Raw genomic sequence first — 20,651 nt, forward strand, 5'->3', positions numbered from 1 at the left:
ACCACCCCCAGACTACGGACTTGTGTCTTCAGAGGGAGTGTGACCTCATCCAACACAGGCTGTAATCTACCTGTTGTAGTGGATACACGTGCTTCTGTGAGGAAATCTGCAATGCTGTGGTTAGCAGTGCTACTAGTGATGTCCCCTGTGTCAGACAGGCTTCTGTTGAGGATCCAGAGTACCTGTGCCAAACAGCTACTACGTTGCAGTAGTAGTGAAGGGCAACACTGGTGAGGGATCTTTAGAGATCAATGACTGTGACTCCACAGCCCACATTTTTCGTACTGCATAGACTTTCTTTTATCACAAAAATACTATGACAAGGGAATTCAAAATGAAATAAGAAATAGTGCCAGAAGATGAGACTTCCAGGTTGGAAGGTACTCTGTGAGCTACTAGAGCAGAGGCAACAATGAATAGCACGGAAGCTAATGATGCAACTGAACCCAAGCTGAAAGGACAGTCAGTTGTCGATGAGCTCAAAGGTGGGAGGAAATTTTGAAGCTGCACAACACATCACTACAGCTGTATTGCTCACTGGTTACAGGAGCACACGACTCCATTGTTGCAACAGCTCCATCCATGAATTTCAACACAATAGCTGCCTCGTTAGAACCATCAGCTGTTGTGTTGAAATTCAGAAAAAAATGCCACAAATCAGATCTCCTCCCCATCTTCTTTTCAAGTTAGCTTGAAAGGATTGAAACACTGTGAATTTGCATACTTAAATAAGAAATGGTAGAATTCCCAAAAAACTGGTTAAAAGGGAGGGAGGGAGGGAGGGAGGGATGATTGTATTTCTGGTGTTTACCTGTAGAGCTTAACTGCAAGGACATCATGTTGGGTCATAGAGAAGCCTACCAGAATTCTCTGCCCCAGTTGTGCTCAGAAAAGTTCCCTTTAAAGCAGGCATATGCTTAAGCGGCTGAGGGGGAAATGGAAGGGACCTGAGGCTGTTAGGAATGGTGGGAGTTGAAGTCCAAAACACCCAAAGGGCTCAAGTTTGCCCATGCCGACTTTAAAACATTTTAAAGGTTACATGCCTTATAGTCTGGAAGTGTTTCCCCCCCCAGTGATAGTCCAAAAAGTGAGAGTTTAACTGTGTTTCTTGGAATAAAAGACCCTGCAGAAAGAATTTCCTGAGAATATGGAGTGCACTAAAAACTTCATACATGAAATATGTATGGTCTTCAATCATCCTATCTCATGTTCATTTCCCAAGTCATGTCCTTGTTCTCTACGGTTTTTAAGAAAATTACACTGATAACCCATTTCTAGGAATGATCGGTGCTTTTCAAAGTAAATTAAGCATGTCTCCTCAGAAGTAAGCTCTGTGCAGTTCAGTGTGTGTATAACTATGAGTATGTACAAGGGTGGGTCAAAAGGTTTTGCCTCCTATGTCATAAAAACATTACGAATGAACATGTAACAACAGAAGTTGCGACAGATCATTGCCTGAACTGCCCTCTACGCAAAACCACCATTCAACATAGTCACCTTCAATTTGTATGTATCTGCGCCAGTGTTTAATCCAGGAATCAAAACCATTTTGGAAAAATCCAGGATTTTGTTTTGCAACCCATGGTTTTTATAACACAGGAGGCAAAACCTTTTTACCCACACTCATATATATTGGGTTGCAGCTTCAAGTTACGTTTGAACTTTCATGCTTGTAGAGAGGCAAAAAAGTAACATATCTCACTCAATTTTGTTTCCTACAGATGAATCCTAATAGCCATATCATTTTATGTGGCCAGATCTCCCAATATAATAAGAATGTGCCTTATCCCCCTCCTTTGCCTCCAGCAATAGAAGAGATAAGGAAAGCAAAGAATATCACAAGGTATTTCTCATTAATGGAATTGAATACAAATATTACATCTGATGGGATATGTTAGCATTGATTTTATTGTTGTTGTTCAAAGAAAATACTTTCTAAAACTTCATGATGCAGCATCTTTATGGAACAAGGTCTAAATATTTACAATACGGGCAGTCACCAAGTTATGAACAAGATAGGCTCTGTAGGTTTATTATTAAGTTGAATTTGTATGTAAGTCAGAACAAGTACATTTTGTAAGTGTAACTCCAGCCACACACACACACAAGTTTTGGATAGCACAGTGGTAAGGAAGAGTTAACACTCCAGGGGTGTTTTGTTTTGCTGTCTCTGCCCCGTTCTGAAGATTTCACCTGAACAGGCATACCTGAGGTTGTTTAAAGTTTGAATGCATTCAACTACAAAATCAAAGTACTATCCACAATTTGTAACTATACCACAATACCACTTTGAAAACAATAGTGAATATAAAATAAACTTTCAGGATATTTCCATTAAGCACACAATTTAATAGTTTTCGAAAATCACTATCAAGCTATGTAAGCTATACTTGAAGAGTATCTGAGAAATTCATTGATGCAAAATACATTTGTTAGGCTTCTAGTTGGAACTGAGACCATATTATGTGGACACTAACAAAAGATCTGGGCTTGCTGCTTTTTGCTTTCTTATCTTACTCAGAGTGGTTATAAGTTAAAGCTAACTACCTCAGGGCTTGCTTAAGGGACTACTTGACTTACTGTGAACCTAGTTCAAAATGGGTATTAAGATCTGGTGTAAAAGCCCTTTTTAAAGATGATAACACAGAAATGTATGTGTTGGACCTACGTGAAAGCACTTTCTCTTGGGATGTTCACTTCAGAACTGTGGAATGCTGTCCATTCACCTTTATGATTCCTCTCCATTCCCAATTTTCTTTCTGTCTTGTCAAAAATATTTTAGGAGTTTTTAAAAAGCATTAAATTGTTTTTAGTGTTTTTAATGTTGAAACAAATTCATTTTTGATGTTTTATGTTTATTGGTGTAGCTATTTTATTTTAATTTTCTCTAAATAGCATTGAGGACTTTTGTGAATGCCGTGATCATAAAAGATGTAATGTGCATTCTATTTACAGAGAGAGATTTTTAGTTTTGAACTATATGGACAAGTATGCAGCTAGTACTATGCAGCTATGTCAATGGATCAAAGAAGGGAAACTGAAGGTATGTCTTAGACCATATTTCTCAACCTTCCTAATGCCGCGACCCCTTAACACAGTTGCTCATGTTGTGGTGACTCCCAACCATAAAATTATTTTTGTTGCAATTCCATAACTGCAATTTTGCTACTGTTATGAATTGTAATGTAAATATCTGATATGCAGGATTTATTTTCATTCACTGGACCAAATTTGGCACAAATACCCAATACACCCAAGTTTGAGTTCTGGTGGAGTTTGAGGAAAATAGACCTTGACATTTGGGGGTTGTAGTTGCTGGGATTTATAGTTCACCTACAACCAAAGAGCATTCTTAACCCCATCAACGATAGAATTGGGCCAAACTCCCCACACAGATCCCCATAACTGACAGAGAATACTGTGTTTTCTGATGATCTTTGATGACCCCTCTGACACCCCCTCGCGACCCCCCCCCCCCAGAGATCCCAACCCCTAGGTTGAAAAATGTTGTCTTAGAAGATTTCACTTATGAGCTTTAGTAATTACTTTCTTTTAGAAAAATATTTTGCCATCCATATTATTATTATTCTATCTGCAATATTGTTAGAACTTTCTGATCAGACAGTTTAATAACTCTTTGAACTAGAAAATTAATGAACCTGAGAACATATATTAGGATATGTAACCCTCCATGATATTGAAAACTGGTTGCATTTAGGAAACAGGCAAAAGGCAGTATGCTATAATCTGTTATTTCTTCTTAACAGGTTAAAGAGACAGTGGTGGAAGGCTTGGAAAACATTGGAGGTAAGGTATTACTTCTTTCTCAGAGTGATTTTTCAAGAGACCATTTTGCAGTAGGCAAATACATTGGGGGCATGTGGAAAAATCTAAGGTACCAGGGAGCCATTGCAAGTGATAATGTAAAGTTAGTTAAACATCAGCATATCCATCTTAAATTCTAAATTGTAATCCTCTGGACTGGTTTCCAGCAGCTTTAACTAATATAGCTGATGACGAAGAAGCTTAGTAGTTTTAGTTGTCTGCTTTCCACCTCTGATCAAAATATACATTTTTAAAAGTAGGAATTAGCTATTAGACATTTCCAATAAGCTATTCACCTTCACTTTATATTTTAGAAGAAAAGCCCAGTGCCCAGAAATAAATACATAAATAAATAAACAACACTTCAGCAAATTATGGCAGAATTTCTAGGTTCATTAAAACTATTTTCTTCTGGACAGGTTTGATGAGCATAAAGTAAAGGTGATATTAGGTCTAGCTATGTCCAACTCTGGGAGTTGGTGCTCATCTCCATTTCTAAGCTGAAGAGCCGGCATTGTCTGTAAACACTTCCAAGGTCATGTGGCCAGCATGACTGCATGGTGTGCCATTACCTTCCCGCCAAAGTAGTATCTATTGATCTACTCACAATTGCATGTTTTCGAAGTGCTAGGTTGTCAGAAGCTGGCACTAACAGTGGGAACTCACCCCACTACTCATTCAAACTGCCGACCTTTCGGTCATCAAGTTCAGCAGCTCAGCGGTTTGACCTGCTACTCCACCAGAGGTCTAATTGCATAAGTAAGCCCCTGAACTGAATGGCTTTTTTTCGTGTCAGGAGCTACTAGAGAAACTGCAATTCGCTTCTGGTGTCAGAGAAGTGGCCGTTTGCAAGGATGTTGCCCAGGGGACAACTGAATGTTTTACCATCCTGTGGGAGGCTACTCTCATGTCCCCACATGAGAAGCTGGAGCTGACAGAAGCTCACCCCGGATTCGAATCGCTACTCTCATGTCCCCACATGAGAAGCTGGAGCTGACAGACAGGAGCTCACCCCATTCCCCGCTAGCAGTCCTGCTGGCACAAGAGTTTAACACATTGCACCACCAGGGGCTCCATCTATATTAGCAGAACCTGTTTGTCAACTTTCCTGAGTCCTGATACCCTTATTGACTGAGGGGATTCTTGGAGTTGTAATCATATACATCTGAAGGGATATATATTGGGTAAAGCCCTTGTTTAGAGACTAGAGATCCTGTTTTGATATATTCTGAATTATTAGCAAGTACTATTGCTATTTGGTTGGTGGGGATTGGTTTTATTTGTCTATGTGCCCATTTGGTCCCTTTTGTTTTAGAAGGTGATGTCCTTTTATCACATGGAAATAGACACATTTGTGTTATAAAATTTATAACTCACTTAAAGCACTCAAAATGACAAAAGAGAAATTTCGAATTTTTATTACACAGAATTTTTAACTGGGCAATTATATACTAATGATTGTATACTAATATACATGATTGTAATATTTATAGCACTTTCCACGTGATCAGAGCATCTTATGTAGAATGATAGAATCATAGAGTTGGAAGAGACCCCAAGGCCATCCAATCCATGCAGAAATAAAATATGTAAACCTATATATTGGTTCTCAAGTGGTGGGTCCCCAGATGTTTTGGCCTTCAACTCCCAGAAATCCTAACAGCTGGTAAACTGGCTGGGATTTCTGGGAGTTGTAGCCCAAAACACCTGAGGACCCATAGGTTGAGAACCACGGTGCTAAACTAAACACACATCAGACTACTCCGAAGTTGGCCTTTAAAACCACCAAAAACAGGTGACCTTTATAGGTCCTTTGCAAGCCCAGAAGGTAAGGGAGTCATGACTTCCATAGAAGAGGGTGCTACAAAGCCTTAGGACAAGTATGCACAAAGTCCTGGTTTCAGCCTGTGGCTTTTACCTGATGAAGAGATTATTGCTAACCTAGGGGTCTACTTCGGGAGGGACAGTTTAAACATTAGATTGCTATTCTCTAATGAACCTGCATGGCTGATTCTGAGTCCCAGGCATTGAAGATATGTAGCAGTAGCTTGAATCTGGAGAAGTGCAGGTGGACACAGAACTGTTTGATGTTTTTACCAGTGATCTGCATTTTTTCCTCTTGCTGCCTCTTTCAAGTAGCCTACATGATTGCAGTTAGCCCTCATGATTACAAAGAACAGGCTCAAATAAAACATAATAAAATCTTCTCTAAAGAGGACTGGAACCTGAAGCACAGGATAGCTGATAAAAGGCAATCATGCCCGGCTTTTCCAAAATCTGAAGATGTTCTTTTTAATTTTATTTATTTATTTATTTATTTCCTATATTTATACCCTGCCCTTCTCCCCCCAAAGGAAACTACTATTAGGTGAATCTGTAATTGGTTAAACAAAGGGTGCTCACCAATGGTTCCTCTTCATCCTGGAAAGAAGTGACAAGTGGAGTGCTGCAGGGTTCAGTCCTGGGCCCAGTTCTGTCCAACATCTTTATTAATGACTTGGATCAAACTTTAGAGGGCATGCTCATCAAGTTTGCAGACGGCATCAAATTAGGAGGGATAGCTAATACTCCAGAGGACAGGATCAAAACTCAATTAGAATTCAAAAGGACCGTAACAGATTAGAGAGGTGGGCCAAAACTAACAAAATGAATTTCAACAAGGACAAATGTAAAATACTTCACTTAGACAGAAAAAAAAGAAACACAAAGATGCAAAATGGGTGGTGCCTGGCTCGACAACAGTCCATGTGAGAAAGAGTCTTCGTAGACAACAAGTTGAACATGAGCCAACAGTGTGATGTAGCAGCTAAAAAAGTCAATGGGATTTTGGGCTGCATCAAAAGGAGTATAGTGTCTAGATTGATGCAAGTCATTGTGCCTTTGTATTCTGCTTTGCTTTGACCTCACCGGGAATACTGTGTCCAATTCTGGGCACCAGAGTTTAAAATAAATATTGACCAGCTGGAAGGTGTCTAGGGGAGGGTGACTAAAATTATCAAGGGTCTAAAGACCATGCCCTATGAGGAGCATCTTAAAAGAACTGGGGATGTGTAGCCTGCAAAAGAGTAGGTTGAGAGGAGACATGATAGCCATGTATAAATATGTGAAAGGGTATCATAAGGAAGATGGAGCAGACTTGTTTTCTTCTGCCCTTGAAACTAGGACTAGGAGCAATGGGTTCAAATTACAGGAAAGGAAATTTCACCTGAACATTAGGAATAACTTCCTGACCATACGAGCTGTTCAACAGTGGAACTGTCTGCCTCAGAGTGTGGTAGAAGCTCCTTCCTTGGAAACTTTTAAACAGAGGCTGGATGGCCATCTGTCAGGGATAATTTGATTGTGCTTTTCCTGCACGGCAGGGGGTTGGACTTGATGGCCCATGTGGTCTCTTCCAACTCTTATTTATTAATTATTATTTAATGATTCTATGATTCTATGAAAACATGAAATGTACAGTTGGCCCTTCACATTTGCAAGTGTGACTTTTACAAATTTAGTCATTCACTGATTTGCTTAATATGTTTTCTAGGAAGTTGACCATACAGTTGTGCTGAAACACCTAGTGATTCCTAGAAAGAATAATTCTAGGAATTTCTAGATCCTTCAGTGCAGAAGTTGAGGACAACCTGCAAGATACTCCCAAGATTCCTGGAGAGGCGTTTCTTTATTCACACTTTTTCAGGGGCCCTGTGCCTAAACCCAGTGAATGTGAAAGGCTGAATGTATACTGATTCTTTTTGGTACCAGAACCCTGTACATTTCAGTCCATTATGGATACTTTCATTTGAAAAAGCATTACAAGTACCTTTTGCTGTTCTTTTTGTTCTCTCATAGTTGCTTTCCAGTCGATGATGTCAGGGGGGAACACTGGAAAACAGATCGTCCTTGTTTCAAAGTAAAACAAGTGTAAACTATGATGGAAAACACATCTTTTACTTCCACAATCTTCTCTTTTGTATCATTGTATTAATGAATACATCTCTGCATTTGAATATTGAGCTTGGAAAATTCAGGTAACGGCCTTGTTCTATATACTTTTTAATAAAATAGAAAACATCATTCAATAACACAGTATGTGCCACGCTGTTGTAACAGAATATAGTTGCAGTATAACCTAAATTGCCAAAATTAATGTAGGTTCTGAAGAATAAGCCAATTGAAAACGCACTGAAAGACTGAAAACCGTTTAAGGATTTTTGAGCAACAAATATAACAATGTAATAATATGTGATTATGCTTAGTTGTAATTCTAGTATGACTGTGTAGTTAGTTGGGTCTGTAATGGTAGAACAATACTTTTTCAAAATGTTGATAATGTAATTAGTATTGGGGTGATTACAGTTCTATCATGTTTTAATTATATGCCTTTCCCCCTTTTTTTTCTTTCTGTCTTTTTTCCTTAAAATATATTACTTATTGTGAATCGGTTCATTAATTTTAAAACTCAATAAATAATTTGCAAAAATATTGTAGTTACAATTAAAACTGAGATGACAAAGAAATCTTTATTTCTTTTAATTTATGTGACACTGTTCCTTTCAGGGCCACCATTAGCAAACTGATTCTTTATACCAGAGGTTCTCAAAGTGTATTCCAAGGAGCCCCTGTACAGTCCAAAAAGCAAACCTTGGTTTTGTCATTTTATATAAGGGATACCATTTTACTACACCATTGTATATCATAGGAATGGAGCATCCACAGATTTTGGAATCCCTGGGGGATCCTGAATATAGAGGGAAAACTGTATTTAAATTGGGTTGTTTCCATTATGCTATAGTTTCCATTATGCTATAATTTCAAGAGATACTGCTAAAAAGGAAACATTGCAGGCCAAGCCTTTAAGCTCTGTTAACCGATTGTTGCAGGAACACACTTCATTTTACATACATACTATACAGAAATATATACTGACAGCACAGAAACATATCCTCCATCCCACACACTCATGCATTGCAGAGGTGGGTGGGAGGAGACACCAGCCAAGTAGGATATACCCTTTTTCAGTTCATACATACATGGCCAGTTACATAAACCATGTAGGAGGACTCTTATTCTCTCCTACACTTCACTGGACATGTTATACAATGGGAGCAGCATGTAACTTGGTCCTTATAACTCTGTGGTGTATATTCAAAGCTTGTTGTTTATTCATTCAGTCACTTCCGACTCTTCATGACCTCATGGACGAGCCCATGCCAGAGTTCCTTGTCGGCCGTTGCCACCCCAGCTCCTTCAAGGTCAAGCCAGTCACTTCAAGGATAACATCCATCCATCTTGCCTTTGGTCAGCCCCTCTTCCTTTTTCCTTCCGTTTTCCCCAGCATCATTATCTTCTCCAAGGTATCCTGTCTTCTCATTATGTGACCAAAGTACTTCATCTTTACCTCTAATGTCCTTCCCTCCAGTGAGCAGTCAGGCTTTATTTCCTGGAGTATGAACAGGTTTGATCTTCTTGTGGTCCAAGGCACTCTCAGAATTTTTCTTCAACTCCACAGTTCAAAAGCATCTATCTTTCTTTGCTCAGCCTTCCTTATGGTCCAGTTCTCACATCCATTGGTTACTACGGGAAATACAATTGCTTTAACTATGCTGATCTATTAAAAGCTATGTTACTCCAAAATATATATGTGAAATGTTTCTCACAAATTATTTACGGTGTAAACTTTATTGGATAAGGGAGAAGAAATAATGTAAAGGTGAAGGAAAGTCCTTACAAAATGGGTATTAAAGGCAGAATGATGTTTATTATAAGAAACATAAGGTTGCTGTTGAAAAAGGCAGATGCAAATTCAAACTTCCCCGCCTCTGTGCTTCATACAAAAGCAATGGTAAATAACTGCTGAGCATTCCTTGGCTATGAAAACTTGGTGAAATTCATGAGGTTGCCATACAGTGGCAGGCAACTTGGAAGTACACATGCTAATATGAAAGACACTGCATTTTTCCATCTCACTTCATTGTCTCCTGCTGAAAGAGCTGCCAGGTCACCAGAACAAAGTAGTTCAGATGTTAGAAAGAGAGCAGTTGAGATGGGGCTGCACTATTCAGTGAAAATTCTGCATTTCCTATATTCATGTCTCTCAACCTGCACCCTTTTGACATTTGAGCAAAACTCCTTGCGCAGCCCTAACCAGCATAGTTAATGGTCACAAGACACGTCTATAAAATATTCAAGATGCACTTGTACAGTGAGAGCTTGGAAATGCATTGAAAAATCTCATGCATGACCAGTACTTAAAGAAACAAAAATAAACCATTTCTTTTTAGTTGTTGGCAGTATATTTTTAAAATTTCTATTATGTAAACAAATAAAAGAGCAAATGGCCCCCATCATGTTTAAAAATTAAGAGCAAACGTTACATCTCACACTGAAAAGTCAGCAGCTATTACATTATTTTCAATTAAAAAATGTCCGTCCCCCCCCCCTTCACCCCAGTTACTGCCAAGTCCTTTGCACATGTGGTCTGACTGTTGTTACGTTTTCCTATTAGAAGAGTAGCCCAAAGATAGGCCTTCTGGCCTTAAAGATGTTGTGGGACTACAACCTCTTTCAGTCAGAGGTGGAGAATGGAAGTTTTGTCCAACAAGTTTAATATCCGCACTAAATTATATTATATGCAGATGTTCTGTTTCCTTATAAATCTATTGCTTTTAAACGATGGTAAAGTTATTACGTTTCATTTTGATTTTATGTTGCTCTGTTGTGAAACACAATAGGTGGCTGAAGGGCAATAAATATTCAATTTTTAGAAAAAAAAAAGGCTTCACAGTAACTAGTTTGGACTCCTTGGGCCATTTCAAAAGTATCTCCTTAAATGAAGTGATGATGGTGATAGATTTGCCTGCCTAAAGCAGGGAGAAGATACGTTGTTTGCTATTTAGCTTTGTCCTAGAGCTGTATCAGTTATCAGTGACAAAGCAATAAGTAGTTCCACGTTTAGGTATGGTGCAACACGTGTAAACATTGAAAAGGAAGAGCAGTTACAATTCATTACAGTAGTCCACTGGTGAACTTTGTTTAGTATTAAAATGAGAGCAAGTCAAACTAACTTTCTGTCAACAAATGCAGTTAGTAGCTCCAGAATGCTGTAGATTCCTTACAGCCTTGACCTTCTGAAAGCCTTATTTCACAGCACAGACATATTTTCAGGACAGCAGTAGAGGGGACAGTGGTCATACAAACCTATCATTCACAGCTTCATCATGTGACAATCTTTTAAAAGAAAGTGCTCTTCAGTTGCCTGAAGAGTTGCTATTATGAAGTTTGGTAGTTTTTCATTTCCAAAATGAAAGTTCTAAGCATGGAAGACTGCAGTCTCCAGGTTCTGTAGAACAGGAAGAAGGTTAGAGTCACTGCCCAAGTTCTCAGGGGAGAGAGGAAAAAAGACATAGTTCCATATGTCATCAGCAGGAAATAGCAGGAATAGACCTGCCAGAAAAATAAGATTGACATGCAGAAGTGGATGGGCACAACCCAACACAATCTGACTTGACGTAGGTGGGAGCTAAAGCAATGCCCTTGGCAACGTAAAAAGAGACACCAACACGTATATGCCATCAGTGGTAGGTTAAAAAACAGCATCTGCCAAAGAAAGAAACAAAAAAGTTGTTAGTCTATATACAACTTACTGAGAAAATAGTCTAAGTGAGAATGTGGACAAACTATGTCTGCAAAAGTGTTCAAGCAGCAATACCTAAAATCATGAGTCAGCAAGTTTCAGGTTCTGTAAGTAGGTCTTATATAGAGATCACTGGTGACTAAGGAAAACTGGAAGGGCAGGAAAACCTGGTGCCAGAGAGAAAATGGTTTGGTCCTCAGGGTAATTCAAAGCACTCGGTGTTCTCCCATAGTTGCCTACTTAATTTTTATACCACACACTATTTATTTCCTTGTACGATTCTGGCAGGTCTTTGCCTATGGGGAAAAAGAAGCAATGCCTTGCAATCAACAAGAGTGGGCAACTGTTTTCAGGCTAGTTGCAGTTTTCTGCTTCTAAGGCCTTATAAGGCCATATAGATGGCCAAAAAATGCCAAAAAAAAAAAAATCCAAAACAAAATTTCAACTGGTAAGAGGTCCACTTCAGATTTTCAATAAGATATTTTCAAAAAATGATTATACCTTGCAATATTTCTACAACAGGCATGGGCAAAGTTCAGCCCTCCAGATGTTTTGGACTTCAACTCCCACAATTAAACCCTTGTGCCGGCTGAACTGCTGACCTGAAAGTCGGCTGTTCGAATCCGGAAGACAGGGTGAGCTCCTATCTGTCAGCTCCAGCTTCCCATGCGGGAACATGAGAGTAGCCTCCCACAGGATAGTAACACATCTGGGCATACCCTGGGCAACGTCTCTGCAGACGGCCAATTTTCTCACACCAGAAGTGACTTGCAGTTTCTCAAGTCAATTCTGACATGATAAAAAAAACCCTCCCACAATTCCCAACAGCCAGTAGGCTAATAGGAATTGTGCAAGTTGGAAGTCCAAAACACCAAGAGGGCTGAAGTTTGCCCATGCCGGGTCTACAATGTAAATAGTTGTTCCGTTTTTAGCTTTGGGAAACTGAAGGGGTAAAAGCCATCTCTGACTCTAATGTTTAGGGCACAATTATATTTCAGAATTCTTCCAAATTTTTATAATCATCACAAGAGGCTTTGATCAAAGTCTAGTTGCATTCAGAAAACTGACTTGGAGAGAGTTTTTTCAGAAGGAGCACTCTCTGATCAATGCCATGAATGGTTTCAAGTTCAGATCTTGCAACTATCAGTTCACTTCTGTTCTTGTTTTTAATTATTTGCTTCGGGTTTTTTTGCTATGATTTTAGCATACTTTTATTATATTTTATTTATATTTATTTAGGATATAAGTAAAGGTAAAGGTTTCCCCCTTGACATTAAGCCTAGTTGAATCCAGCTCTGGGGTGGTGCTCATCTCCATTTCTAAGCTGAAGAGCATTGTCCTTAGATGTCTCCAAGGTCATGTGGCCAGCATGACTGCATGGAGAGCCGTTACCTTCCCGCAGAATTGGTACCTATTGATCTACTCACATTTGCATGTTTTCAATCTTCTAGGTTGGCAGAAGCTGGGGCTAACAATGGGAACTCACCCCATTCCGTGGATTTGAACCGCCAACTTTCCAGTCAGCAAGTTCTGCAGCTTAGTGGTTGAACCCACTGCGCCACCACATTCCCCATCCTATTAAAGTTATATGTAGCCAAAATGCAGGCTATACATATTTCAAATAAATACTTCTCCCTTATTCCTATGATCTGATATTGGGTGCGGGGGTGAAACCCAGTAGTAGTGCATTGCTTCTCCTGGCCATCTAGGGAATGGAATTTGTTACAAACAAGCTGTCCAAAGCCCTACTGCCTACTAAATCCATTATTCAATGCATATTACACTAGATATCAACAAAACAAATATTTTTACCACCATGACTGCATTATCTGTCAGATGCCTAAATCTTGAGAATTTTTTAAAGCCAGAAGTCATACTTGAAATCCTACCTGTGCAAGTCCAATGAGGAATGTGATGCTGCCTTCAAAGAAATGACCACCAACAAATACTCCAAAGGAAAAACAGGCGCCTATATGACCATCTATAATCTCACCAATAAACCAGGGCCCTGAGGGGAGAGAAGGTTATACTGACTGTAATTTCATGTTGGCCTCAATGAGCTTTAACAATTATTTATTCCAGTCTCACTTGCATACATTTACAACAGTACTTTAAAATAGCTAATTGGATAAGACACTTTTGTAATGATGTCATCTGATAAGTGGCATCCTATTCCATATGTAGGATTTTGAACAGCATGCACCATACACAATTATAGCACTTTGATACCACTTTAATGATTGTATTGTATCAAGGTGGCAAACTGGCATAAAAGCAGGACCATCGCTTCTGTTGATGACAAAACTCCAATCGTGCCACAAAATTACCTGATACAATGATCCCCAGTCGCCTCTATGCTAGCATGCTCTCCTCCCACTTTCCCAGTAATTACAGAATAAAGGTTTTTCTTAATGCTGAAACACACATATTGCTTTGCAAACAATAACTGAAATACAAAATTACGAAGGAGGGGAACTGCAGGTGGCTGGAGTTACCCTCGACAGGAAATATGGATTCGGGACCATGGAGAAGTGAGGCGTTACTATTACATAACCAAAAGATGTGCAATTCCAGGAGAGATCGTCCTGGTAAATTGGCAGGCCTATGTAATCTAGGGGATAGTAGTTTTGGGCCATAAAGTTGTTAGTGCCATGACTGCGTCCTGCACCTTATTTGTACTTTGGTAAGGCACTGGGAGGAAATCTAAAATAACCTAAGAAACTATTAAGTCTCGGGATTTCACAGAATGGCGTCATAGAGGATAAAGTGGTATCAGAGTACTACATAAGCTTTGCATTGATTTTTATATTTTTCCAATTTCCATGTGTCTTTGAACAGTTTCTTTCTCCCCATAGAGATCTTCAATGTATTGTCGAGTGCTTTCATGGCCAAAATCACTGGGTTGTTGTTAGTTTTCCGGACTGTATGGCCACGGAATATTACACATTTTACATATTTACAAAATATTACACATTTTACATATTTTCAGATGAAAAATATAAAGTTGTTTTTTTAAAAGACACTAAACACTATAAAGGAGTTATGAAGGAGTTTGAGGGCTATTTATTCCTTACCTATGACAGTATACAAACTCAGCCACAGAAATGAGTAATAAAATAAATTTATTTTAGTCAGGACGTGAAGAGAAAAAGAGATCCGCACTGCTTTGCCCAGAGGTTCTAAAATGCAAAGACAATTGAAAAACACACACTGAGGACCTGTTCACAAGCTGAAAAGTGCCATCAAAGTTAGTAAATTACAAATTCACAAATAGCAGCCCGCATGCTTTCTTGATATTTCTGTTGCAGAAAAAAAATAGCAATCATGGCATTTTCTCTCCCTTAGCAATAATTGTGAAGATAAGAATGTTGCTCAAATCTACTTTACTGCTTAGTTATAGTAAAGCTGGCGTTGATAGGGTGTGGAGGAAGTACTTCTAGCAATGCCAGTGTTGCCTGAATCACTATAATAAGTAACCTTTAGCCTTAGCTTTGGAGAAAAGGTGCATTATAGAACAGGCTTGGGCAAAATTCGACCCTCCAGGTGTTTTGGGCTGCAACTCCCACAATTCCTAACAGCCAGTAGGCTGTTAGGAATTGTGGGAGTTAAAGTCCAAAACACCTGGAGGGCTGGAGTTTGTCCAAGCCTGTTATAGCTGCACTAATACAATACAGTCCAATTCAATATAAATGTAACTGGAGCTGCAGTAAACTTGGGATAATGATTAGGGACCCAAAAGGTAAGCTTTACATCCTCCCTCCCCAATTAGAAAACCAAATCTCTTACGTTTTAATATTGGTGGTCTTCGATATCGGAAAATAATCAGCAAGAGAATTTGAGTTACAGCTGCTAAAATGAACAGTGTTCGAACCTGAAACAGAAAATATGTGAAGGGATTGGATTGCCAAATACACCAGACAAAAAGTTGCAGAAAAAAGAGCTTTTATCAGTATTTCAGGATTACTAAAGACAACAGATCTGCAAAATGGCTAGAATTCAACAGATATGCCTCCGCACATCCAACGCCATGTTTTCCATCTGTTTTAATTATTATTCTTAATAATGGCAAGAGTTCTGGAAACAATTGAAATGTTTTTTCTCCAGCAGTTTTCTGGGAAGTTATGCCTCCTGTGACTGTTCCATTACACACACACACACACACACACACACACACATATATGATGACAGTAGTTTTATATTTTTAAAATATAAAGTACAGTTTAAAGCAGTTGTTCTCAACCTGTGGATACCCAGGTGTTTTGGCCTTCAACTGCCAGAAATCCTAACATCTAGTAAACTGGCTGGAATTTCTGGGAGTTGTAGGCCAAAAATACCTGGGGACCCACAAGTTGAGAACCACTGGTTTAAAGAAAGTTATTTCAATAAAAATGAGAAAGCTGCTTTTACTGCATAGCATTTTAAATCTAGACCAAGCATTTTTCACCATTTCAGGACACTTGATTCTGAACAAGAGTGTATGTCAGTTTTTTCAATGCATGCTATGTTCATGGATGCCTGCTCAGAAGTAAATATTATTACATTTAATGTCATTTTACTACCAGGTAAGATGGGGTAGAATCTAAACTCTAGACTCACAATGTAGTTATGTCATTCATAGTACATGTAAGAATCTCCCATTTAAACTGTAATGGAGAAATTTGAAGAGAATATAGGGGACCCTTGTATCTCCTGGGATTTGGTTCCAGGAACCCCCCACAAATACCAAAATCTGTGGATGGTGAAGTCCCATTATATACCATTGCATAGTGAAATACTAAAAGTAAAAGTAAAGGTTTCCCCTTGACATTAAGTCTAGTCATGTCCAACTCTGGGGGGTGGTGCTCATCTTCATTTCTAAGCCAAAGAGCCGACGTTGTCTGTAGACATGTCCAAGGTCATTGTTGCTGTTTATTCGTTCAGTCACTTCCAATTCTTCATGACCTCATGGACCAGCCCATGCCAGAGCTCCCTGTTGGCTGTCCCCACCCCCAGCTCCTTCAAGGTCAAGCCAGTCACTTCAAGGATCCCATCCATCCATCTTGCCCTTGGTCGGCCCCTCTTCCTTTTTCCTTCTATTTTCCCCAGCATAATTGTCTTCTCTAAGCTTTCCTGTCTTCTCATAATGTGGCCAAAGTACTTCATCTTTGCTTCTAATATCCTTCCCTCCAATGAGCAGTCAGGCTTATTTCTTGAAGTATGGACTGGTTGGATCTTCTCGTGGTCCAAGGCACTCTCAGAATTTTCCTCCAGCACCACAGTTCAAAAGGGTATATTTTCCTTTGCTCAGTCTTCCTTATGGTCCAGCTCTCACATCCATTGGTTACTACAGGGAATACCAATGCTTTAACTATGCGGACCTTCATTGCCAGTGTGATGTCTCTACTCTTCACTATTTTATCGAGATTGGTCATTGCTCTCCTCCTGAGAAGTAAACATCTTCTGATTTCCTGGCTGCAGTCTGCGTCTGCACTAATCTTTGCACCTAGAAATACAAAGTCTGTCACTGCCTCCACGTTTTCTCCCTCTATTTGCCAGTCATTCTTGTTGCCAGAATCTTGGTTTTTTTGATGTTTAACTGCAACCCAGCTTTTGCACTTTCTTCTTTCACCTTGATTAGAAGGCTCCTCAGCTCCTCCTCGCTTTTGGCCATCAAAGTGGTATCATCTGCATATCTAAGGTTGTTAATGTTTCTTCCAGCAATTTTCACCCCAGCCTTGCATTCATCAAGCCCTGCACATGGTGAACTGTCAAAAACCCAGCCAAATATAAGATCTATAATTCATATTTTGTATCCTATGCTATTACTTGCTTTCAAATAATGTAACCTCCATTTAAATTCTAGGATAGATTAGATTATTTATTTATATGAAGTTGAACAAAGGAAAAATGTTATGTTTAAATAAAAAATAAGTGTTTGTATATGCAGTCAACTTAGTTTTACAGATGAAGTCTAATAAAAAAAGTTTCATAAACATGTAAAAAGGTACAAAGTCCTCTTAAAAGGGTTTCTAAAGAATATATCATGTGGCCTCATCTTTAATGGGAATACTCACCCATATATAATGGTCAGTAAGAAGAAGCCAAGAAGCAACCAGGCCAAAACTGAGAGACAGGTTTTCTTCCATAGCAAATGTATGAACCTGAGTAGTATTTCTACCGCTGGCATCCTAAAAATAGGAACAAAAAAGGCAAAATATATGTCATCATTAAGTAGTTACATATGGATAGACTTGTCTATTGGAATGATCATAGACATTTTGTGTCAGGAGCGACTTGAGAAACTGCAAGTTGCTTCTGGTGTGAGAGAATTGGTCGTCTGCAAGGATGGTGCCCAGGGGATGCCCAGTTGTTTGATGTTTTACCATCCTGTGGGAGGCTTCTCTCATGTCCTTGCAGGAGAAGCTAGAACTGACAAACGGGAGCTCACCCCACTCCCCGGATTTGAACCACCGAACTTTTGGTCAGCAGTCCGGCCAGCACAAGGATTTAACCCATTGTGCCACCAGGGGCTCCTGATCATAGGATGCCTGACATCAAAGGCTTGGACACTTACTTCAGGGTGGACTATCCGTTTATCCCCATTGTAATAGTGTTCCCAGGTGCAAAAATAAAAGCCATATCCTCCTGGAATAAACCTGAGATATTTCTGCAACAGCATCATCACTGGCATTTTTAGACAAATGCTGAGATCAAGGACTCTCAAATGCTCCCCACAAAGCACACTAGCTCTGCTTATCTCACTAGCTTTATCCTTTAACACTGAATGAAACACTGGGCCTTAGGATAGAAGGTGCCACAGTCATCTCCCACAATGGCTCTGGGCCTTGGCTCTGATGTAGTGCCACTCTGGCCATAGAAGCCAAAGTGGACCAAAGTTAACAGGGTAAAATGAGTTGACTCAATTTAACCCTGCATTAAGCGAGGTTGGGGAATGCTCCACACTTGGGGTGAGTGTAACAGTATGAATAATTCCAATCCAAACCACTGGTTCCAATCCACTGTCCACGTGGGCTGACACCACCAACTCTTTTTCCCTGCACTTCATAGTGCAAGGAAAAGAGGATGGATCAGACCTGTATTCCCCCAACTCTGCTGTGGCAGATGGCCATGGAGCTTTGAGAATAGCAATAAATGTGAGGTAATGGTCTAGTGGGGCAGAACCAGTTTCAGTCCCACTAGACCAGGCATCCTCAAATTGCGGCCCTCCAACTATTTTGGCACCCAACTCCCAGAAGCCCTAGCCAGCTTGGTCAATGGTCAGGAAGTTTGGGTGTTGGAAGCCCAAATAGCAGGAGGACTGCAGTTTGAGGGTGTCCACACTAGACCATCTGGACTTCATGCCATTACCACAGTGTGATGTTGCTACTCTGGGCCAGAATGTTGCTACTCTGGACTGGTCCTGGATTCTAGTGTAGGTACAGATGAGCCTCCTGTGATGCTACAGGGGATCAAGAGGCATTTTGTTTGACAAGAGTGCTTGCTTTTTAATATTAGGTGTTGTTGCCAACAGTTACTGCCACTCTGAATGATAGCCCCCAATGGATCTTGTCACCAATATTTACCTCACCCTCAGCACTAGAGTTTCCACCACTAGTGTGAGTCGCCACTGCACATTGTCTTGATTTTCTGCAAACCACAAATTTGCTCTGATTCAAAGATACTGTTAGCGAGAACTGCATGTGTTGCTATTGATTCCCATCTTTAGATTAGAGCAGTGGTTCTCAATCTGTGGGTCCCCAGATGTTTTGGCTTTCAGCTCCCAGAAATCCTAACAGCTGGTAAATTGGCTGGAATTTCTGGGAATTGTAGGCCAAAACACCTGGGGACCCACAGGTTGAGAACCATTGGACTAGTTTCCACCCTGTGCTCTGCAGAGCTCTAAGGGCTCCGCATACACATTCCAGAGATTCCAGAGCTGCTCTAGGAAAACAAAATAAATAAAAATTGAATTAAATTAAAGAACAAGATATAAAAATAGTATCAAACTAAGAAAACTAGAAATTATATTCTGAACAGAAATTTGCCAAGTTGAATTTTGTGCCTCCTCTAGCAGAGGACGCTTGGTCATTCTGCTACCACTAGCTTCAAAATTATTGTAGTGCAAGATGGACAGATGACAAGGATGAATGGGGTGCTGGCCTGTCGCGTACATAGAAACTGATTCTAAAAAGAATCAAAAAGTTTGAGAAACACTTGACTGGAGTTTGAAATAATTACTTTTTTTGGACTAACAGTCCCAAAGCCCCTTAACCATTATGGTCAATTGTCAGATAAGCTGGGGGACTGACTAGTTGCAGTCCACTCCCCAAAAATATTTTTGGAGTTTTGTATTAGATTTAAGCCTACTTCTATTTGTACAGCTGCATCCTGAGTTTCATTATTTGTTTAAAGTGACTCACTGAATGTCATGGAATCGGGCTACTTTTTCCAGCTCTTAAAATGCTGGGAGGAGGGGGACTGTGAGTTTTAAAGGCAATTTCAATAGTTTTATTATATTTTAATCTATTTTCCCCACACTGTATTATGTAATTGTTTTTAAACTTTTGTATTGTGCTTTTTAAACTCGACTAAAGTGCGGGATTGTTAGCCGCCTTGAGTCCCCACTGGGAGAAAGGCAGGGTATAAATAAAATTAATAAAAATAATAATATTTCAATTAAGGTTATTAAACATATGATAAAAGGATAAAAGCAGCAGGGAGCTCACCTGAACTACCACTTCTATCTGATGAAAGCCTAGACTGTAATTCTGGGGAGTCCACTTCAGTACATAGAGTTGTCCGGATACCTGAACAGCATTTCCCAGATTAACACCATCAATACTGACTTTGACAGAATTGATGTACGAGGGAGAAAAGGCCAAAATCCTAGTAAAAGAAATAAACCAATACATTGTGGGTGTTATTAAGATAACACTATCACAACCCCAATAAAATAAATTACATTATTTCCCCTCATATAAGACTGTAAAATATTGGCGTTGAAGTGTAACATAGTGCATATTTTTACATAATTCTGACCAGCAGAGAGGAACAGAGATGGTTTTGGGAAAAAAATACAGTTTCTGAAGAAGACACAAAAGCTTGCTTTACTGTAGAATTTGATACTTCTTTTTCCAAGTTTCAAATAAAATAATTATCCTAATAAAGATTAACAAAGGAGCCATAATTACTTTTCCTTTCATAGCATATTCAAATTCAAAAGCCT

The 20,651-nt window shown here is 39.5% G+C and overlaps 2 protein-coding genes across 5 annotated transcripts in view; one reads left to right on the forward strand and one right to left on the reverse strand.

The window, feature by feature from the left end:
* The window catches only part of PTGR2 (prostaglandin reductase 2), a 35,282-nt gene extending 26,947 nt beyond the window's left edge, over positions 1 to 8,335 (forward strand). Inside the window, exons 7-10 of one of the 2 annotated variants that reach the window (XM_060761080.2) lie at positions 1,722 to 1,843; positions 2,956 to 3,043; positions 3,768 to 3,807; positions 7,663 to 8,334. In XM_060761080.2, the coding sequence (XP_060617063.2) occupies positions 1,722 to 1,843; positions 2,956 to 3,043; positions 3,768 to 3,807; positions 7,663 to 7,727 (315 nt within the window). In that variant the 3' untranslated portion in view covers positions 7,728 to 8,334. Of the gene's footprint in view, positions 1 to 1,721; positions 1,844 to 2,955; positions 3,044 to 3,767; positions 3,808 to 7,662 lie in introns of both variants that reach the window. The other variant, XM_060761093.2, reaches the window with a different exon arrangement.
* Positions 8,336 to 9,551: 1,216 nt separating this feature from the next.
* The window catches only part of TMEM62 (transmembrane protein 62), a 31,767-nt gene continuing 20,667 nt past the window's right edge, over positions 9,552 to 20,651 (reverse strand). For all 3 annotated transcript variants that reach the window (XM_060761063.2, XM_060761066.2, XM_060761073.2), the window contains 6 exons: positions 20,152 to 20,311; positions 17,500 to 17,613; positions 15,233 to 15,317; positions 14,521 to 14,625; positions 13,336 to 13,454; positions 9,552 to 11,409 (listed from right to left, as the gene is read on the reverse strand). In XM_060761063.2, the coding sequence (XP_060617046.2) occupies positions 11,083 to 11,409; positions 13,336 to 13,454; positions 14,521 to 14,625; positions 15,233 to 15,317; positions 17,500 to 17,613; positions 20,152 to 20,311 (910 nt within the window). In that variant the 3' untranslated portion in view covers positions 9,552 to 11,082. The remainder of the gene's footprint in view (positions 11,410 to 13,335; positions 13,455 to 14,520; positions 14,626 to 15,232; positions 15,318 to 17,499; positions 17,614 to 20,151; positions 20,312 to 20,651) is intronic.

The sequence above is a fragment of the Anolis sagrei genome, chromosome 1 (assembly GCF_037176765.1).
Source record: "Anolis sagrei isolate rAnoSag1 chromosome 1, rAnoSag1.mat, whole genome shotgun sequence".
NCBI classification, from domain to species: Eukaryota; Metazoa; Chordata; class Lepidosauria; order Squamata; family Dactyloidae; genus Anolis; species Anolis sagrei.